A 21,836-nucleotide genomic window follows, 5' to 3' on the forward strand; every position below is an offset into this window, starting at 1 on the left:
CATCTCTAGCTCATGCCACAACGTTGGCAAACCTACTCAGGTATGCTTTCAAAGGTTCTCCGGGCTACTTCTTTACATTTGCAAGGGATTCGACCTTAATTCGAGCTGCCTGAGAAGCCTTGAAAGCTCTCTTGAAATCAGCAGAGAAATTCTTCCACGAGCTGATAGAGTGTTTTTTGTACGGTTTGAACCATTGCCTAGTTTCCCCGATCAGAGTTGAGGGGAATATTATGCACCTTAGCTCGGGCCCGATGTTGTGGGCCATCATCAGGGTGTTGAACATCCCCAAATGGTCAGACAGATCTCCATCTCCATCAAATTTTGATAAATGGGGCATTTGGAAACCCGGTGAGTATGCAGTTGCCGCAATGTTTGGGGCGAAAAGCTCGAGCTCATCCCCTGAATCATATTCATATTTTTCCTTTTCTAATAAGAGTCTTTTCATCAACCCCTCCATCTAGGCTAACCTTTCGAGGGTTTTGTCTTTGATTCCTTGGTTATTATGGGGCTCTTCAACAGCTCCCGTCCTACCGTACATGTTCGACGAGTTTTTGTCCCTCCAAGTTCGATCTTGGTTTGGTGGGAAATTCTTGTTATCACGTACCTTGGAAGGACCTCCCTCTTGACGAGTGTAACTGGCTCCTTCGTTTTGGACTGAATTTCTCCTCTGTGAGTTTAGGCGATCTCGTAGATCATGTTGTGGATCGAACCGAGGGCTCTGAGCCGAACTCAGGTAATTTCTCAGGTCCATATTGGATCTTCCACTTCGATGGTCCCAGTCCAATAACTCCCATTAGTGAAACTCAGTGTTCGTGGTTGAGGCTGAGGATATGGATCATTGATGCGTTCGCAGGGCATAAGTAGGGGCAGCGGGAGGAGGATTTCTCCTGCTGTCCCCATAAGCAGGAACATTTCGCCCATAATGAGGCGGTGTTGGATGTCTTATGGGTGATGGGGGATGCCTAACTGGCGAGGCAATTCTTGTCCCGTCAAGACGAACCAAATTAGCCCGCGGTCGTTCTACTCCACCATTTCTAACTCTCTGCGTCTGGCGATCTGATTGTGACGCAGGAGGGTTGGCTGGAACATGTTGTCTTTGCGAGATTGCCCCGGACCTTCCCTGTGGGTTGCCATGGGCGTTTCCAGGCGCATATGACAGTGGTACTGAACTTGGGGTCGAGGTCCTAACCGACCGACTGAGTTGTCGATGACCCCTGGGAGGGCCATTAGGCTGAGCATTTTGGTGATCTTGTGCCATGGGCACAGAACTTGGGGTGGCAGTTATGCCTGACCAACTTGGTTTGGATAGGTCATTCCTGCGGGACTTATGAGACCCACTTTGCCTCTTTCTGATAACGTCTGTTGCAAGAGGGGGTAGCCAGGCCAAAACCTCCTCGATTTTCTTGTTTTCTTTGGCCAAATGGCTTCTTAACTGCATGTTTTCCAATTCTACAACAGTCAAGTAATCTGGGTTCGGATTCTGCTGCAATGACGCCAAACTCCCAGTGTCGCAGTGGCCCATCAGTTGCTTTCCCGACCGTTGCTAGATTTCAAGGCTATGCTCATTAGAAACAACGGCATGATGAGCCTTCTGCCCACCAGGCTATTCCATCTCATTGCCGTGTCTCGATCGAGTGACCACCATGATGAACTTTGATTGGAATTCTGACGAAAGAACTAATCTGCAGCTCTCAATGAAAGCACCAAACTGTTGACGCGTTTTTTCGCCAACAGTGAATTAAGAGAATAACTGGGATAAATTAGTGCTTAATTATAAACCGTAATAAGAAAAGGACTCTCAAGAATTCTCTAAAGGAAATTCCCAAGAACACTCGTCTTTTTTACGTGGTTCAGTGATTAAATCCACCTAGTCCACGAGTCTATGTTATTACTGTTTTTCTCTCTGAATTTTGACATAGTTTTTGTATTATAGAGAAACTCCCCCCTCTTTCTATCAAAAATCTCAATATTTATAGAGAAAATCCTTGGACAAGTCTTCGGGTCATCACGTGACTTAACACCTATTTTTATCTGTATTACACTTATTATAAATATTCCAATTTATCCTAAGGTATGGTCTGATCAGGAAATAAAACTGATTCTGGATCCTCAGGGACATGTGGACATGCCCTGCCTGACCATGCACGATTATATTACGTGTTCGGGTTTTTAGGGATCCGCAGACATGCCATGTCTGGCCATGCACGATTATATAACGTGTCCGGGTTTTCAGGGATCCAAGGACACGCCAGATCTTTAGCATGCCCTGAGCTGAATATACTATGAGCTCGTGCCATTGATGATATGCCTTATACATATTATTAATTCGTGCCTATCGCTTTATATACCCCAGTTCGTGCCATAACCTTGGGGACCGTGCTGTCTTCGTGGAGAATACACAGATTCATTGGCCATTTTTTTCCGTGCCTTTACTTGCCAGTTGTACTTGAGCTGAATAAATGACTCGTGCTGAAATTAGGATGTACAGACTCTAATTCTTATTTTGCCTTATGTGACTTGTGAAATGTACAGGAAACTAGAAAGAAGGAGAAGCATGACTTCCTATTTGAACAATTTGGTATTAGCTATGAAAAGTTGTCTGTCATGGTGCGCCAAGGATCCTGCATCTTAAAAACTGAGGTAATAATCTATATTGTTTAAAATGAAACTGTCCTATTAATCTCATATTTAAAGTTACATTTTCCTAAAAATAATTAATATTGTTAAAGAGAGATTTTCCCCCCTTCTTTTCTTGCAAACTCAGTAGAATAACTTCTTAATATGATGTCATAGTCAAATATAGTGATTTTTATATTTGGACCTTATGTTCAGGCTGACGTCAAAATACTTGAATTATGTCATTGCCATAAGATGATTAGATCTAGTTTTGATGAAGTGTATATTATCTGTTTAACTTGATTTTTTCTTTTTGATATTTGTAGAATTCTCATCCATCATGACTTCTACTTATTTATCTACAAGGGTTGCCTAAGGTTGAAAGTAATTTTCTTGGTCAGTTGAAAATGTGTAAAAGTAGCCCATCTTGTTTAATTCGTTATATTTCAAAGACAAAAGGTGATCTTAACCTGCTACAAAATCTAAATTGGTATCCTATCTGACCACAAGTAGTCTTGAACTTCATCTTCAATATATAACTATTTTACTTCTTTTATTTCTACTAACTTGCATTTATTTAGCAACAAAATATATGTATGTAAAGCACATTTGGTCGATACATTCCCTGTCAGACTATTTAGGTTTGTCATGCTGAGAACTCAAACCTATTAAACAGAAGACATCGTGAAGTACAATGAAAATGGGGCTCCTGTTAAGAGACTTCAGAGAAAGACAAGTGCAATCCTCACAAAGAATATAGTTGGGAAAATCTTTTGGAATGGGTACTCAAAACTTCTGAAGGAACTCGGTGGTTTCGTGGATGATATTAGAAAGATTGAACCAGATCATATTAGGTCCTTCTTATGGGAAACAAAGTTATTACCATCTACTTGGATTGTTGTCAGAATTGACGGCTGTCATTTTCATAGGTGAATCTTTACCATCAAACAAGAAGAGAAAAATAAGAGAATACTTTTTTAATATGATGAATGGAAATGCAATTTTGTTGCTTCATTTACCAGTTCTGTTAAAATGTAATGAGTGAAACTCAGAGTCAAGTTGTTTTGCTTTCTAGGTTTCTACACTCCATGAATTTGTTAAGCCGAATGATGAGTGAACTCTCAACCTCGTGAATTCATGTGCAGTGGGTGTGTTAGAGGAGTTCTAAGACTCAGTCTTCGCCTGTGGGGTCAGCGACGAGTACAGGTAGTCGTGTTTCATATCTTTTCAGTTGAACTTTGTGAAGTACACCATTTCACATAGTCTTAACTCGGTTTACCCCTCTTGGGTCCTTCAGCTTTATTATGAACAAGGATTCTCAGTTATATCAAAGACGAGCAAGGTATGGTATCTTTTTTTTGTTCCCATAATTGTCTTAATCATAATATCAAGTTGGCATAGTCCTAGGGAGACTGGACGCTGTTATACCTTTTGCTTTTATATGTACAATTTTATAGTAAGAATTTAAGGAGCCTTCTCTGGCATGAAGAATTCATTGCATGACGCAAGTGCTTTTCTCTAGCTCCTCTATGTATTTCTGCACTGAAATAATTTGAGGACTTCCTTTCTTCTTTAATCAATGATTGAAAAATACTTTGTTTATTGATGTTTAGTCTGTTTTTTATCTTCTTTTTTTTTTTCATATTTAGGTTGGTATTTTTTTTATTTTCATTCACGAGGAATCTTATCCTCTTATTCTTTGTGTTTTAGCTTCTAAACATTAAAAATAGCTTAGTTTCTTATAAAAATTAATCATGGTGAAAATAAGAGAAGGAAACATTTTACCTAAAGAGATATTTGTGCAAACATGTTCAGCACTGACTTGAATTGTCTCTTTGTGATAATTGACATTTAGGATTTTGTAAATTCCTTTGATCTAACATGTCCCTTGTGTTAGAATATTTTATATAAACTGACATAATTAATTATAGCTCATGCAGTATCGTTATTAACATATAAGGATAACCATGTATTTATATGCATGACATAGTGCATATCATTTAAATAAGACCATAATGGGATGGTCAATTTACTAGCCATACTAGAGGCACATGGTTGCACCCTTTGACTATTAATTGGCACGTTAAACTATAGTCCACCACACATAATATAACTCAATCCACCATGCATTGCTAGAGGCCTAGTCCATTGTAGGACAAAGGCCCATCAATCCATTCAACTCCCTTGTTGTTGAACTATTTATGTGGCTAAGTGTGTTGGAAGTGAAGGACATGGGTTGTAGTGGTAATATGAGATTATGGTAGCTGCCATTGGTCCTTTCACACACATTTTTGCAGATTTTGGAAGAGCTCCAAAAGCATCTTCATATTAAAGGTATGTTCTCATTGATATGCTTCAAGTTCTATGAGTTGTTTTGGTTGATTGTTTGCACTTAACGTGTATTATTTTCAACAATTGGTATCAAGAGTCCTCTCATTATGGATTTGGGGCTATCAAGTTTACATTTGTGAAAACAATTTTGGCATTTTTGGATTTCTATGGTATTATAATTTTGATAAATTCAAATTTCGAAATAGAGTTTTACCTCAAATAAATATTGTATTGAGTTTATGTATCATGTATATGACTTGTGGGTGATATTTTGGTGATTATTGGACCAACTTTTGGGCATAGTTTGACTGATTTAAAAAAAAAATCCAAACAAAATTGGATTTTCCATACTACAGTTTGTAAGCAATGTTTTGGCCAAATACTTGTTATGGTTCAATAGAAAATAAAATTTGGAGCAAACCCCCCCCCCCCCCCCCCCCCCAAAAAAAAGCATCAAAAACGGAGCTCCGGGGGTCAAAATACGACTAGTGCGACTTTCGGGTCTGAAACGAGTCAGGTCGGCCCGTCTAAAAGTCAGGGACAACCTGAGAAAACGACATGTCATTTTTCAGTGTAAATTGTCGTTTTTCCTAGCAACAAAATGACATGTCGTTTTTCTTCCAAACTACATGTCGTTTTTCTTCCCAGACTACATGTCGTTTTTGGAGTACAAAGGCAGATTTGGGCCAATTTTTCAGACCATTTGACTCCAAATTTAATTTATCAAGTTTGGCATTGTTATCACAATATTTTAGTAAATACATGGCTTATAATATGTTTGTTTATGATTTAATCATGTGATTATAATGTGGTTTAAAAGTTTAGTTTTTGAAACCTTTTATTGATTCACATAATTAGTTTCATAATCTTATAAGCATGCATCTTCTCACAATTATTGATTAAATTTCTACTTGTGTATATGAAATATTCATAATTTTAATATTATAAATTTTGTTGAAATAATATTTCATATTCGTAGATATTGAAAATTGTGAGGTTGTAACAAATTTGGATGCTTATGTACTCACCTATCGTGAGTCTAAGTCGACAAATTTTGTAATCTCATATAAGGTCAATCTTGTTTTGCTTTCCATAATTTTGTTATATGTGTCATTTGTGATTTTGTAAATCATGTTATTGTAATATTTTTGGTATATTGTATGGATAATTTGTGATAAATTATTGATTGTTGTTGGCGCATTAATTATGATGATTATTACTTAATATTTTATGACTATTTTGGTAATAAATTTTGTTAAAAATAATTAGATGCACATTTGACCTTATTTAATGATTATGAGATTAAAATTATAGATTGAATGTGTTATGCTTACCTATCGTAAGTTTTGATTTTTTTTCCCCGTGTCAATCACAATTAATACTAAGATCCATACAAACAATTTAGTCATCTTGTTGATGACTTTATTATTGGGTAGGATGCTTAGATGGTGAAGAAACACATTACATGTCAAGAAATCGTACAATTTTTCTATCCCATAGGTAGTAGATTGATGCAATTGGTTGTGACACTTGACACTTGGTGTGGTTGTCTTTACTTGCGTATGAGTCATATGGTTTGTTAGAATGATTCTAGCATGATATGATCGTTTCTACTGATAGATCATTGAGAGAGCTAAGGAAACGAGCACATATCATAATCTTTGTTCTTACACGCTTATTGCTATTGTTCTTGGATATTTCCTTTAGCTTCAAGCAATCTTAAAATCTCTACCATTTTGATTTTCGGATGAGACAATAATTCATATGTTTTTGACATATCGATCTCTCATTAGAAAAGTGGAATGGGCCTTAGAAATGATTAACCTTGATGTCATAGTTGATTTTTTAAAAGTTACCAAGTTACTTCTTAATCAGTGGGAGTATTGAGATGGGTGTCAATTGACTATAGTTAGGTATATATGTGTCGATCGATCCTCCTATGATAGCTTTTATGAGGATAAGATTACTTAGGCATTTCCCGAGGTATTTGAAATGAAATTCTTATTTTACAATAATGATGAGTACAGAAGACTAGTGATTTGGTTTTATGCTTTGAAATAGTTTCGATGGAACTATTGAGTCATTTGTTATAATTTCCTTATAATTGAGGCTGAAGATATGACATATATCATAAGTGGACAAATTTTGGATGAATATGACAATGAATGTGTGATGGTCATTATTTATTCCGAGGTGATAATTTTGTTAATTGTGGATGTTCGTAAACACAATGTCTCCAGGATAGTGGAGTGATGCATCCTAGAAGCTATAAGAAAGTTAAAACATAATTTGTTTCTTGTGCTGAAGTCCTAGTATTCTGTACTGAATCTTGTTAGTATACTTATTTGTGTTGATTTCTGCCACCCAACGTAAGGGTTCATTTTTTCTATTCAGGAAGACGTTACTCTGAAACATGAGAAAGGAACATCTAATGAAACTTAACGAAAGAAAGTTGTTGTAGAACATTGCGATATAATCGAGCGAGACTTTTGGAACTTCCACCCAAGCATTGTTAACAAGAAGCCAGAGATTCTTTAGAGCATTTTTATGTTGAAATGAAGGCTAGCTTTGTTAAGTCACATTTTTTTTCTTTTAACAACACAAATTTCAGGTGATTTTACATCTTAACAACCTCAGTATTCTTTATATTTATGGTCATTTGCAAGGTTTAACCAGTTAACAATTTTGAAACGACAGAATTCTCTCTTAGCAATTTGACTTGAACATTTAAGCCTTATTTATCAGTATGTGAAATCAAATCATATTGTTTTTAGTGTGGCGATTGCGGTTATTATATCAATGAGGTCTAACATGTGTGAGGCGAGCAAAATGGAGCAAGAGTGATCAAATAAGCAATTAAAAAAAAAATCAAGTGAATGAACTGAATTTGAATTTGTTATGAATAAATTTCTAGAAAGGACTTGTATTGATACAAAATGTACATTGAGAAGGAATTGAATTGAAGTTCTCTTTCATATGAGCCAATATATAATCGTACATAGAAACTGGCTTTTGCTTTAATTTAATTTATTGCTACAGCAAGAAGCATGTTCATAAGATATCTTGAAATTGATAGCAACTTCTGTGAACATGATGTGATTTAAGAACCTTTTTTTTAACAAGCTCAACTCTAGTACAGTTGACTAACAGACAAAAGGGAGTTTAAAATTCTTTCACTCTTAAAGCAAAATCTCTAATCTTTAGCCTCAGAAAGCTGAGGAACATCTGGTCTGAATGTCTTAAATGGATGTTCATACATGGAATAATGTCTCTGTTTTAGTGTGATGAAAATAAAATTAAAATAAATCATCAGCTTACGCAAAACCCAACTTCAAGTAACTTTGGATGATTTCCTCTTGGGAAAGATCAGTGAAATAACCTTTACCCACCCTTATACCCTCTTGCTTTGCAAGTCTCTCAACTTCAAGCTGAACTCTATCTCCTCCCACTTTATTTGGGTCCAACAAATTACAAGCTACTTCAATGACAGTTTCACCATGAGCAAGTGCCATGGCCTGGACTGAAGGAAGGCCTCCTCCTCTTCCACTCACACCCTTTGCGATCCTGCGAACCGCTGAGAGATCGGTAGAGAAGACAGGAACGTTATAGTTGTCAACCCACCGGGTTGCTCCAATGACAAGGACACCTTTTGTTGGTATCACTTGAGCTGGACCCTCATCTGGCTTGAGTGCCAAGGACTCTTGTTTTAATCCCCCAACCCACTGGTTTCCACTAGAGTTTGGCGTGAAATAACCCAATTCTCTTCTGATTGTATCAAGCGTTCTTCCCTCTTCATGGGCAGCTCCATATAAATAACTAGGGACTGCAAGTTACATATAAAGTTGTTAGCAATGGAAAGAAAACAATAATAAATGTGCATATTAATACATTGTTTCACTTAATTGTCTTCCACATAACAAAGAAAGAGTTCTGATAATTCCTTCAATGGATTCCCGAGGCAGAAAAATGTAGAAACCTTATGATTATAGTTGCACCAAACAAACCAAAAAGGAAGCCACTGGAACACATATAGGAAGACAATGGGACTGAAAACATGGATACTTATAAGGTCGAGACTTAATTTTCTTTAAGTAGCAGTAAGGGAATAGAATAAAGGAAGAAAAGACCAACAAGATACCGCATTAGCATAATTAGGTAGATGAGATTACTGGCAAGAAACGTATAATGAAGCATTATATTACATATTTGACAGTCACAATCACCATAATTATCCTGGTAAATCAGTTTTGCCAACTCGGTTTTTAAATTTATCATCTTCAATAGCACTTTATTCTAACCATTTCTACTACTACAGTATTACTTCTACAAAATCTAATCAAGGATCAAACTTTAAGGATACAAACCTTGAAGAACATAGCCAACATCTGCAGCCAAAGACTTGGCAACGTTAGCTGCCCGGTCCAGAGAAGTAGACAGCAAGGGATGGAAGCATATATGGTCCACAATACCAAGCCGGGGATGGCTGCCACTGTGCAACTCAAGGTCAATGGACTCCAAAGCAGCCTTAACCATGGCGAGCACTGAGGTCCTCAAGGGACATGGATCCGAAGATGGTTGTGGACCCAACTTGGAAACGAGTGTGTAGCCAACTCTGTTGTATGTCTCATCTTCAAATTTGTTGATAATGGGAGCTTCTGGGAATAGCTTGGCAGCTCTTTCAATGGACTCTAGTGCTGCCCTGTTTCTGCTTTCAGATATGTACACCTTACAGCAACCAAGCATCGACTTTAACATTATCTTTCCCTTCTCAACTGCCCATATCACAAACTAAATAACAACGTTATATTTATATAAAGCAGAGAATGGAACAATTTCTAAGAACGACATGTCATACAAAAGGACATCGCAGTAAAAGTGAAGAGAGGAAAAAAAAACCACGCCCAGAAAACGACAAGTCGTATAGCATGAGACAATATTCGATTTGCAATCCTGAACAAAGAGATAATTGTATTATTGCTTCGAATAACTTAAACAAGACACTGTAGGAGAAAAACAAAAAGATCAAATGGGTAATTAGATAGTGGAGTCAATCTAGCAAGAAAACTGATTTTGTTTACAACTCAAATGCTAGTTTGGCACAGCTGATTCTTAAACATTACTCAAAACTCTATCACCACAAAAAAAATTCCTGTCAAAATTCCATCTCATTTGCATCTGAAGAAGATTTTGGGTACCCATTATACTCCAATTTCACACCCATTGAAGCACACACCGCCCTGAACTTCAACCTCAAACTGTCCATTATCTCGTGAACGCCCTCATTCTCAGGTTCCATAACTGGGTATTTTTCAATCAACTCTTGCATTTGCTTGATGCCCTTTTGGACCCGAGAAGAAAATTGGGTCGGGTCAACACGGATAGCCGAGTTCCATATATCCACGCATCCCTTGTAGAAACCCAACTCTTCGCCGACTTCAAACCCCGTTTTCAGACCCACTTGCTTACCGTCTTCTTTACCAGCGCCAAGCCCATCTTTGTAGCCCTCATCGAAGCCTTCTTTCAAATGGGCTTCTTCTAAATTTAGAGAGGAGTCGAATATATCGTCCATGAAAGATGATTCTTTACGAACCAAGAGCGCAAACAAAACAAAATCTAACTATCTATGTTCACTGTTGATGAATTTGAAGATTCTAATCTTCTTTTCCGCGAAAAGTGTTCCAAATCTAGAAGAAGTAAATATTTGGAAACCCAGTTCAGATTGAAAGAAATCTCACCCAGCAGTGGAGTTGCCTCTTCCGCCGCCGAGAATCGTCCTCTGCTGCTGCCCAGGTGGAGAGGAGGGAGAGAGTGAGAGGTGAAGAACAGATAAGAATTTTTTTAAGCTCGATGACCTTCGCAACAGAATGACCTCCTTTTATTTTGTTTTTATCTATTTTTTTTAATATTAAAATTTACACAAATAACCTTAGGATAATATTAATATAAAAAAAAAAGGGGGAGGACCCACTCTCCCAATCATCTTCCGACCGCCGCTGCTACTACTCCGGCCGCTGCTTTTGAACCCGACCACCGATTGAGGTAAGGTATCTTTTCCTTCGTATGTGTATGACATTTTTTGGGACAAGATTGTCGATAAGTGCTTGGGAATTTGTTTCCTGCCTAGGTCCTCTAATTGTGTGGAGCATTGTGTTGGTTGGGCATGCAATCCAATCGGTTGGATTTTGAAAATCATCTTATAATCAAATTCAATTAAGCATTAAAGTCCAATTCATTCTAATCCAAATAGTAATTTGAATGATTCAGATTTTTAATTGGATTTTGAGTTTAAGTATGATTTTTTTTAAACTGATTTGGAACTTAATTTTTAATATTAACTTAAAATTATATAAAAAAAAATCACTTAAATACTAAATAACACATTCATTTGGGTTCAAACTACATAAAATTATCAACCTTACAAGTTTTATCAAACTAAAAGCTTGAAGTAGTATTGAAAATGAGATAATGAGGAGAGTAAATGTGTATTTTTAGTGTTTTCTCATCTAATTAGATGTGGAAGTATATAATTAATTGGACAAACTTGGAGAGAAAAGAAAATGAGTTTATTTCGGAATCGATCGACTAATTACAATGAGGAGGGTATATATACAACCGAGATACAATGCAAGGGGTCAAACTCTGTTACAAGAAGTCAAATAAGCTAATTATACAATACAATAAAACTAACTAATCTAAATTAATCTAATACACCCCCTCAAGATGTGTATAAAGTTATTATACCCATCTTGGATATGAGGCCTTGATGTGGAGTAGGAAAGAATGCTTTAGTAAGGACATCAGCTAGATTATTTTTAGATGTAACATGAAGGAGTTTGAGTTTGCCCAACTGAACCTTTTCTCGAACTAGATGATAATCGAGATCCACATGCTTAGTTCTTTCATGAAAAATAAGGTTTTCAGAGATGTGAATGGCCGTTGTGTTGTCACAAAAAAGAGTTGCTGGTTGATCATGTGAAACTTTGAAGTCTTTCAGGAGAGCCAAAAGCCAAGTAATTTCACAAGTAGCATTAGCCATAGCCCTGTATTCAACTTCTGCGGAAGAGCGAGAAATTGTGGTTTTTTTTTTTATTTATTTCCATGAAATAAGAGATTTCCCTAGGAATATGCAATATCCATAAATAGATCATCTAGTGTCTACTCAAGAACCCCAATCTGCATCAGCAAAATTTTTTAGTGTCATATCAGAGATAAAGTCAGTTTCAACATAACCATTGAGTAGTGTTAGAAGAAGTTGGATATAATAACCCTTGACCAGCAATTCCTTTTAAATACTATAAGATTCTTTTAGCAGCAAGTAAATGAGTGGCATGAGGGTCATGGAGAAATTGGCTTAGCTGATTAACAACATAGGAGATATCTGGTCTAGTGATTGTGAGATATATAAGCTTTCATATTAGACTTCTGTAGCTCTTTGGATCAGTAAGAGGAGTGCCATTATCTTTACTCAGCTTCAGATTTGGTTCCATAGGAGTGGAAACAGGTTTAACACCTAGATAACTTATTTCAGAAAGTAACTAAATAGTGAAAGGACGTTGAGAAATAGATATACATGTAATGCCCTAGATAACCAAGAATATTACACTGTGTACTTTAAATAGTGCTAGACTCGCTAATCAAGTCATTTGGCTATAAACGTGTAACTAAAAGTGATTAACATATTAGTGTTAACAAATTTGGTAAAAAGGAATGATAATTTCACTAAAATGTTTAAGTTCATACATGGGATCCCAAAGTAAACATTTAAATGGTCATTTACAGTTCAAAAGGTCAATTACAACACAACTCGACCTAAGTGGCAAAATTAGGGTTCGACCCTAGATCCTCTATGAACCCCTGGTCATGGTAGACGAGCAAGTTGCATATGTACACGCTACCACCGAACTTTCCAACTCATGGCTAGTCTAGCTTCCCTTTTTCCTTACCTGCACCACATAGCACTTGTGAGCCAAGACTCAGCAAGAAAACTTAAACATACTCATAAGTAGTTAATAACATATTACAGAATCATAATCAGCATTCCTAGTAGTAATAACTCTACTCATACATTCATTATATCCATATAAGTGAGTATGGGGTCACACCAAGGCCCGTTTCCCTATATAAGTGACTGTAGAGTCACCCCGGGCCCATTGCCCTAGGATAAGAGACTGTAGAGTCACCCTGGGGCCCATTCCCTTATCCTCTATATAACCAACCTTAGGGCTTGCCAAGCGTACTTGCCGCTTTATTTTCAAAACGACAACAGGGTCGGTCAAGCGTATACCACGCTCCTGATTAGGCCTAACCATATCGGTCTGCGCTCAGCGTGCTATTGTCACCCTTGACTTATAAGTCAAACCTTTTAATCAGATAATACAGATAACACATGCATCATATATAACAAGTATGCACAACATAGTTAACATGTCTAATAAAACAGTCCAAGCATGGTCATAACCATTTTCAATAACCGGGCCAATCCCTAATCACATATATCACGTATTGGGTGCAGTTTTCTTACCTCAGGTCCAAGAACCGACTAAATAAAAATGACCCTCAAGCACGATCCCCTTTAGAGCCTTAGCGATACCCTAGTCACAACCATAATAAAAGATAGCCATCAATATCGAGTGAATAAAGGCTTCCGGACCGAGTCCTAGCATCCAAACCTCGAATTCTACTAAACGGGTAGAAGAACCCTTCCCGAGCCCTTAGGTTTGGGTCCTCACACTCAAAAACCTCTTTTGGCTAACTTTCCCAACTAGCGACGCAGCGCACCCCTGAAGGGTCGTGGCACATCTCAAGCTAGAGAGCCCGCGAGCTATTTCCCTGGACACGCGCAGCAACGCACCCCACCAGGCGTCGCGGTGCCAAGGCAATTCAGAGAATTGCCCTAGCCTCTTACTTCATATGGGCCGCGACGCACTAAGAACAGCGTCACAGTGCAACCCTGCGAACCCAGATTTCTCCAAAGTTTTCTCAAGCCAAATTCCTCAAAATTCATTCCAAACCTCAACTAGACCCATAATTGAGTTCTAAACTCACAATAATACATCACAAGCGGCATAAAAAAACCCAACAATCAAACTAAAGCCTCACCAGAACTCAAAATTCAGTAGTAGCTTTAGAAACTCAAAACTTAGAAAAAAAACTCAGAACTCAAGCCTGAATTTACCTTTATTCAATTCGTTTCCTAGCTGTTTCTGTAAGCCTACTAGCCTCTAAGTTCTCCAAAAGCAAGTTCCAATTTCTCACAAGCTCTTTCCTAGCCTCAAAATGATCAAGTCACTCGTAAATTCCTCTTGGAGCCTAAGTACAAGAAAAAGGGAGAGAGAGTCACGAGCGAGTGAAGTGTTTTGTGTTTATTGAGGTACTTCTGAGAGCTTTTACTAGCCTAAGTCACCCTTTGGCTTTGAAAAGACCAAACTACCCTTTGGTCAAATCAATTGCTCTTTAATGGCCCCAAGGGAAAAAGTCGTCTTTTGCCACCATTTACCGCCAATCTCAATTAACACCTCACAATTTCTCAATTAATCACCAAATAGCTTCCCATTACCCGATAAATCTTAGTAATGTACTAAATTACCAAAATACCCCTAGGCTCACCCCGAGCCGGGTATTTTACCACGTTGTGACTAAACTGCTAACTTGTTCACTAGGATCGTCTTGTGCTGACTAACTCAAATATACACACATAATAATGTGGTCTCAATCATACAACACATATATTTACAAATATACCCTCAACGGGTCAAAAGTACGAAAATGCACTTCTAATAAGAAACGGGCCCACATGCATGTTTAATACACCTAAACATGCAAACATAGTCATATTATAATATAACTCACATAATTCACATAATCATGCATCTAATCACATAAACACATAATTAATCCAATTATTGCCTTCCTGACCCTCTAATCAAGACACTAAGCCTTATTAGAGAATTTAGGACGTTACAATTATCCCCTCCTTACAGGAATTTCGTCCTCAAAATTTTACCTGGATAGCTCAGGATATTGATCCCACATATTTGACTCCAATTCTCAGGTCGCCTCTTAAGCAAAGGTATAGTTTTATTCCTTAGGACTTTTTCCTTCCTGTCTATTGTCTGGACTGGTTGCTCCTCATAGGATAGATCTGCCTGCAGCTCCAGATCTTCGTAACTCAATACATGAGTCTCATCACATATATACTTCCGAAGCATCAAAATATGAAACACATTGTGCACTGCTGACAATGCCGGAGGTAAGGCCAATCTATAGGCCACCTGAACAATCCTCTCTAGGATCTCAAAAGGTCCTAAAAAAATCTAGAGCTCAACTTTCCCTTCTTCCCAAACCTCTTCACCCCTTTCAATGGTGAAACTGTAAGGAAGACATAGTCTCCCACTTGGAACTCCACGTTCTTGCGCTTCAGATCTGAATAGCTTTCCTGTCTACTCTAAGACACGAGCATTCGAGCTATAATCTTTTTAATAGCCTCATTGGTCCTCTAAACTACTTCAGGACCCAAGTATTCCTTTCACCCATCTCATCCCGATGAATGGGAGATCTACACTTCCTATCATACAACTTCTCATAAGGAGTCACTCCAATGGTCGACTGATAGCTGATATTGTAGAAAAATTATATCAAAGGCAAATACTTACTCTAGCACCCTTCAAAGTGCAAAATGCATGCCTGAAGCATGTATTCCAGTATCTGAATCATCCTCTCAAACTGACCATCTGTCTAAGGATGATAAGCTGTACTAAATTTTCAATTGTGTACCCATAGCTTTCTACAAAATTCCTTAGAACTTGGAAGTAAATGTGGGGTCCCGATCTGACATAATGGACTACAGAGCCACATGAAGACACACTATCTCTCTCACATAGAGATTTGCATATTGGTCAGTTGTACAAGTCGTTCTCATTGATGAAAAGTGAGCTAATTTGGTGTATCGATTCACGATAACCCACACTGAATTATGTTGATCCACTGTCCTGGGCAACCCAACCACAAAATCCATTGTGATCTCCTCCCATTTCCACCCTGAGTTATCCAAAGGTTGTAATAGCCCTACTAGTTGCTGATGTTTAACCTTGACCTGCTGACACGTCAGGCACTTAGCCACATATTTGGTTACATCTGTCTTCATCCCAGGCGTCCAATATAAAGTATCAAATCTTTGTACATCTTCGTAGTGCCTGGATGCAAAAAGTAAGGGGTAGTGTGAGACTCATCCGGAATATCTTGTTTAATAACAGCATCCATCAGACACACAAATCCGACCCTTATATCTTAGTAAGCCCATCTTTGACACTGTATAATCCTTAGCTACTTCAGCTAGGACTTCCCCTCTAATATTCATCAAATGTGGATCATCTAACTGACTTTCCTTTATTCTCTCTAAAAGAGTAGACTGCAAGGTGATGTTGGCTAACTAGCCCACCACTAACTCTATCCCCGCTCTAGTCATATCCTCTGCCAATTCCTTGGATATCTGCCTCGAACTGCATAATTATCTTAGACCTTTCTGGCTTAAGGCATCTACCATCACACTGGCTTTTCCTAGGTGATACAAGATCTCACAGTCATAATCCTTCACCAGCTCTAACCAACGCCTCTGTCTCATGTTCAAATCCTTCTGTATGAAAAAGTACTTCAGACTCTTATGGTCAGTGTATATCTCACACTTCTCACCATACAGGTAATGCCTCCATACCTTTAGTGCAAAGACCATTGCTGCTAACTCCAGATCATGTGCAATGTATCACTGTTCATATTCTTTTAATTGGCGTGATGCATAAGTAATTACCCTCCTTGTCTACATAAGAACACAACCCAAACCCTATCTCAAGGCATCATAGTAAACCACAAACTTCGCCTGATCTATTGGAAGACTCAGTACTGGATCTGAAATAAAATTCCCCTTCAACTCCTGGAAGTTGTTCTCACACCTATCTGACCACGCAAACTTTTGGTTCTTGCGTGTCACTTACGTCAGTCGGGTAGCAATCCTTGAGAACCCTTCCACAAAGCGCCTGTAATAACTAGTCAATCAAAGGAATCTTTTGATATATGAGGCATTCCTTGGCCTTGGCCAATCTCTGGCTGCCTCAACCTTAGCTGGGTCCACCTTGATTCCATCTCTACTAACAATGTGACCAAGGAAAGTCACATGCAGTAACCAGAACTCACACTTCTTGAACTTCTCATACAGTCTGTGTTCCCTCAGCCTCTGTTTATCTCAACAATTTATCTCAATCATTATGCAATACTCAGGGTCAGCGCCCTTAGGCCACGCCCTCTATTTACTCCACTGACTTCAGTTCGCTTAGGCCGAGTCCAGTGTTTATCTAGCTGACCTCGGCTCACAGTGGACGAGCCATGTCTTGTGCGCAAATTATCAGCCCAGGCTCTCTTAGGCCGTTCATTCTAATATGCCAAATCAGTCATTCAGCCATATAGTACATATATTCAAGTATTTGGAATCTCAGTCCCGTTACAACCAGTCAAGGGTGTAATTTTCTTACCTTGAATTTCGAGCGGAGATAGTAGAACGGTCCCGAGCAGGATCCTTAGTCCTGAGCCTTGGCGATAAACCTAGTCACAGTGGCTAATGGGTAATCATCATCTTCTAATCCAAATAAATACTTAGGAGATAAAAACTAGCCTCTCGGACCTCAATTTCTACTAAACCGGGTACTAGAAATTGTCCCGAGCGCTTAGGTTCGAACCCCCCGAGCTTCACTATCCTTAATAACCAATCTAAGGCAAAACCCCTAGGCAGGTCGCGGCTTGCCCTAAGTCATAAACCACAGACCCCAAGCCACAGGGGAAGCGGGTCGCGACTTACCTCCCAAGGTTACGGCGCACCCTCAAAACAGAGAGCTACCCAGGGTGTTCTGGGCACACGGGCCGTGGCGCCCTTGAGCTGGGTCGCGACGCACCCCCTTGCACCCAGAATTTATGGGGTTCCTTAGCATATTTTCAAGCCAAATTCCTCTAAACTCAAACCTTAACAATTTATGGGGTTCGAGTTCAGGATTTAATCACTTACTTTAGACACCAAAACCTTAACAATTATCCTTAATTTACTATCCCAATTCAGTAAACATTCAACACTCAATACTCAGCTTAATTTCACCTTAATATTCTAAATTCTCTAACATAATTAAGACATGAGCTTACCTCAATTGTTGCAAAACTTCTCAGCTCAATCTTCACTTCTTGAGCTTAATCTCCTAAGTTTTCCCAGCTGAATTCCCTGGCTAGATGCTTCAGTTTCTCAAGACTTCCCAGCAGAATTTCCTTAGCTTAGTCCTTTAGTTCATCAAGAACCTTTTAAGCCCAAGAGGGAAGGAGGAGAAATCGTATAAGAGAAGATGGAGAGAAAGAGAGAGAGTTTAGGGCCTTCCTAATATGTTCAGTGCATTCTAAGTACCCTTAGTGCCTAGCCGACCTTACCCTTAGTCCACACAATGACCAAAATGCCCTCCTTTGTAATACTTAGTCCTTTAAATGCTCTAAGGGTAAAATAGTCATTTCCTCCCAGTTCCTGCTAATTCCTCAATTGTTCTCAATATTTACCAATTTATCCCATCATGTCTAATTAATTACTAAATAATTATTCAATATCTAATAATTCCCAAAATATTCTCTAAATTCCCAAAAAAAATACCCCTAGGCTCCCCCGAGCCGGGTATTAAACCCCGCTGTGACTATTTCGCTAATCCGCTCACTATGACCATCTTGAGCCATATCCTGCAAATATATTCACATAATAATGTGGTCTCAACAACTTATCACAAATAATCACATTTATGCCCTCAACGGGCCAAAATAACAAATATGCCCTTATAAGCTATAAAGGGCCCACATGCATATCTAATACTCATAAATATGCATATCACATAATCATATTAATCATGCACGCCACAAAATCATGCATTCCAACCATTTAATCACACATATACCAATTATGCCCTCCCCGCTAATCAAGGCCCTTAAGTCTTATTAGTGATTTTGAGTCATTACAACCATCCCCTCCTACTGAGAATTTTGTCCTCGAAATTTACTTGAATAACTTGGGATACTGATCTCGCATTGCTGACTCAAGCTTCTAGGTCGCTTCCTCGACCCTGCTATTCCTCCACAATACCTTGACTAGAGGAATCGTCTTGTTCCGTAGAACCTTGTCTTTCCTACCTAAGACCTGAACCGATCACTCCTCATATGACAAATCTATCTGCAATTCTAAATCTTTATACTCCAACACATGATTCGTATCTGAGACGTACTTCCGAAGCATAGAAATGTGGAATACGTCATGAACTCCCGACAATGACGGTGGCAGTGCCAATCTATAGGCCACCTGCCCGATCCTCTCCAGGATCTCAAAAGGTCCAATGAATCTAGGGCTCAACTTGCCCTTTTTCCCAAACCTTCTCACCCCTCGCAATGGTGAGACTCGTAGAAATATGTGGTCCCCTACCTGGAAGTCCACGTCCCTATGCTTAGGATCAGTGTAGCTTTTCTGTCTACTTTACGAAGCGAACATTCGAGCTCGGATCTTCTCAATAGCTTCATCAGTTCTCTGAACCATCTCCGGTCCCAAATACTTCCTCTCACCCATCTCATCCCAATGAATGGGCGGTCTACACCTTCTTCCATATAACATCTCGTATAAAGCTACTCCAATCGTTGATTGTGTTGGAAATGTGCCCTGAAAGCATATGTAGTAGACATTGTATTTATGAAATAAATAAATAAATTGAATTTGTTATGCATATATTTTATGGACTATATTATTCTATGATAATATTAAGTAAATATCAGGAAAATTCCTAAGTTCATGAATGTAATCTCAAACACGTATTAGTACGAGAGGATTGTGTTTGAGATAAATGAACTTGAATAGTTCGCAGTAAAATAAAGTTATGGAATCTTTAGATTAATTACTGCAAGTACGGTCCACTAGTATTATGAATACATGTGATCTAGATCCGGATCACTAGTGTGATAGGACACTTTAGTGGAGGTGCTTTATATATTGAGAATATATAGAATTGGACCAGATATGTTTATTAATACTTAGTTAAATACCGTTTCGAAGTATTAATTAAATGTATCAACTGATGATCATATACAAATTGATCTTAATCCTGAAGTTACCATGAACTCCTGTTTATATTATATGAGTTCTTTGATTCACTTGTTAGGGTCTGTCAGAATGATCAGGCTAGAAACTTTTGTTTTGGGAACTCATTAATATAGATGGCTGGGGACATAGTATACAGATATGGAATCTATACCTTCTCGCAAGAGATTGAATGATGGTTCTCTTAAGGGTTGACTTTTGGGACTGAAATGTTATTGAGCTCAAATTCATAATTTAGTTATGAATTAACCTTCACTAGTAGAGTCAATGGTACTTAAGGAAACAAGACATAATTAAAAGGGTAAAACAGTAATTTTATTCCCGATTAATTATGAACCATTATTAGAGGGTCAAGTTGTATGCAATGATTAAATCAATGGACGCTTTATGATTATAAAGTACTCAGTAAATGAAATGTCTATAATTACAAGAGTTCAATCTCATATTTATAGTGGAATAATCATGAGATTAATAAATTAAGATTATTTAATTAAAGAGTTTAATTAATAATCTCAAATTTATTGGAGCTTGGAATTATAGGTCCATAGGTCCCCATAGCGGCTCTATCAACACTGTTCAAGGTAAGAGTTGATATGAAGGGAAAATAGTTTAAAGACATATTTAAGAAGAAATTTGTTCTTCAGGCCAAATATGCAATTATATGATAATAGTGATTAATTAATTAATTACAAATTAGTTGTAGTTAACAAAATTAATTAATATTTAATTATTATATAATTTTCAAAATTATATTAAATAATTAAATTAAATTTCGAAATTTAATTAAATAATTAATTAATTGCAATTTTCGAAATTATGATTAATTAAATATTTATTTTCGAAAATTTTGGGTTTAATTAATTAGTAGAATTAATTAAATATCTTTATTTGAGTGGGAGAAAATAATCTGATAAGTTCAAATTGGATTTGAATTTAAAAGATTGATATTTATTCAAATAATTAATTATATTTGATAATTAATTAAAAAGATAGTTAATTTGAATTCAAATTTGAATTAGCTATCAGGTTGTTAGATCTTATCAGACAAAGAAATTTGAATAAATAATTAAATAAAATTTGATAAACCAATATCCCTAGAAATTAGGAAGCTACACGTTCACACACAGTCCAGGACTGTGTGTGGCGTGTAAGGGCTGGCATTTTCAGGGATGGGATTTTCAATTTTATTTGTTTAATTAATTAATTAATGGATAATTCAAAAAATTGGTTTTTGGATTTTTTCATTAATGGAATAATTAATTAATTAAAAATTAAATTGTAAAATTGTTACAGATTTGATTTTTAAATTTTGAATATTTTCTGTTAAGTAAGACTCATCAGATTATTATTCAAAAAAAGAAGAGAAGTGAGTGTGAGACTAATCTGAAAATTCGCTCTGTGAAAAATAGAACGATAGTTTTCTCTCTCCCTGAAAATAAAAAACCAATTCTCAGGCCTATTCTCTTGATCTCATGAGTTGAGTACATCAAGAAGAATCACAAATAAACTATCCTTCATTCTCTAAGTGCCCACACATTTCTTGAGGTGTAGAGAACGCTTTGGAAGATCTTAGTGTGAGTACGTGGGAGCGGCTTGGATAGGAAGATCATTCTAAATACGAAAAGATAGCAAGGACACTTGATAGGCTTCAAGAGGTATGATTTCTATCACTATCTTGCTTATGATTAATGTATGTATATTAATGGATCCGCATATTTAAAGGTAGTTTAAATATGTTACA

At 37.5% G+C, this 21,836-nt stretch overlaps 1 protein-coding gene and 1 pseudogene across 4 annotated transcripts; one reads left to right on the forward strand and one right to left on the reverse strand.

The window, feature by feature from the left end:
- The window catches only part of LOC133829905 (tRNA(His) guanylyltransferase 1-like), a 40,245-nt pseudogene extending 36,126 nt beyond the window's left edge, over positions 1-4,119 (forward strand).
- A 4,027-nt stretch (positions 4,120-8,146) lies between these two features.
- Positions 8,147-11,080, reverse strand: LOC133803623 (uncharacterized). Of its 4 annotated transcripts, none has more exons than XM_062241742.1 (3): positions 10,683-11,080; positions 9,312-9,735; positions 8,147-8,770 (listed from the first exon to the last, which is right to left on the reverse strand). In XM_062241742.1, the coding sequence occupies exons 2-3, from the start codon at positions 9,700-9,702 to the stop codon at positions 8,262-8,264; spliced, it is 900 nt and encodes a 299-aa protein (XP_062097726.1). In that variant the 5' UTR covers positions 9,703-9,735; positions 10,683-11,080; the 3' UTR covers positions 8,147-8,261. The 4 variants fall into 4 exon arrangements, with proteins under 4 accessions (XP_062097726.1, XP_062097719.1, XP_062097711.1 ...); XM_062241735.1 differs by having other exon boundaries at positions 9,312-9,719; positions 10,683-11,079; XM_062241727.1 differs by having other exon boundaries at positions 9,312-9,897; positions 10,683-11,079.
- Between the last annotated feature and the right edge of the window lie 10,756 nt (positions 11,081-21,836).

The sequence above is a fragment of the Humulus lupulus genome, chromosome 1, assembly GCF_963169125.1.
Source record: "Humulus lupulus chromosome 1, drHumLupu1.1, whole genome shotgun sequence".
Taxonomy (NCBI): Eukaryota; Viridiplantae; Streptophyta; class Magnoliopsida; order Rosales; family Cannabaceae; genus Humulus; species Humulus lupulus.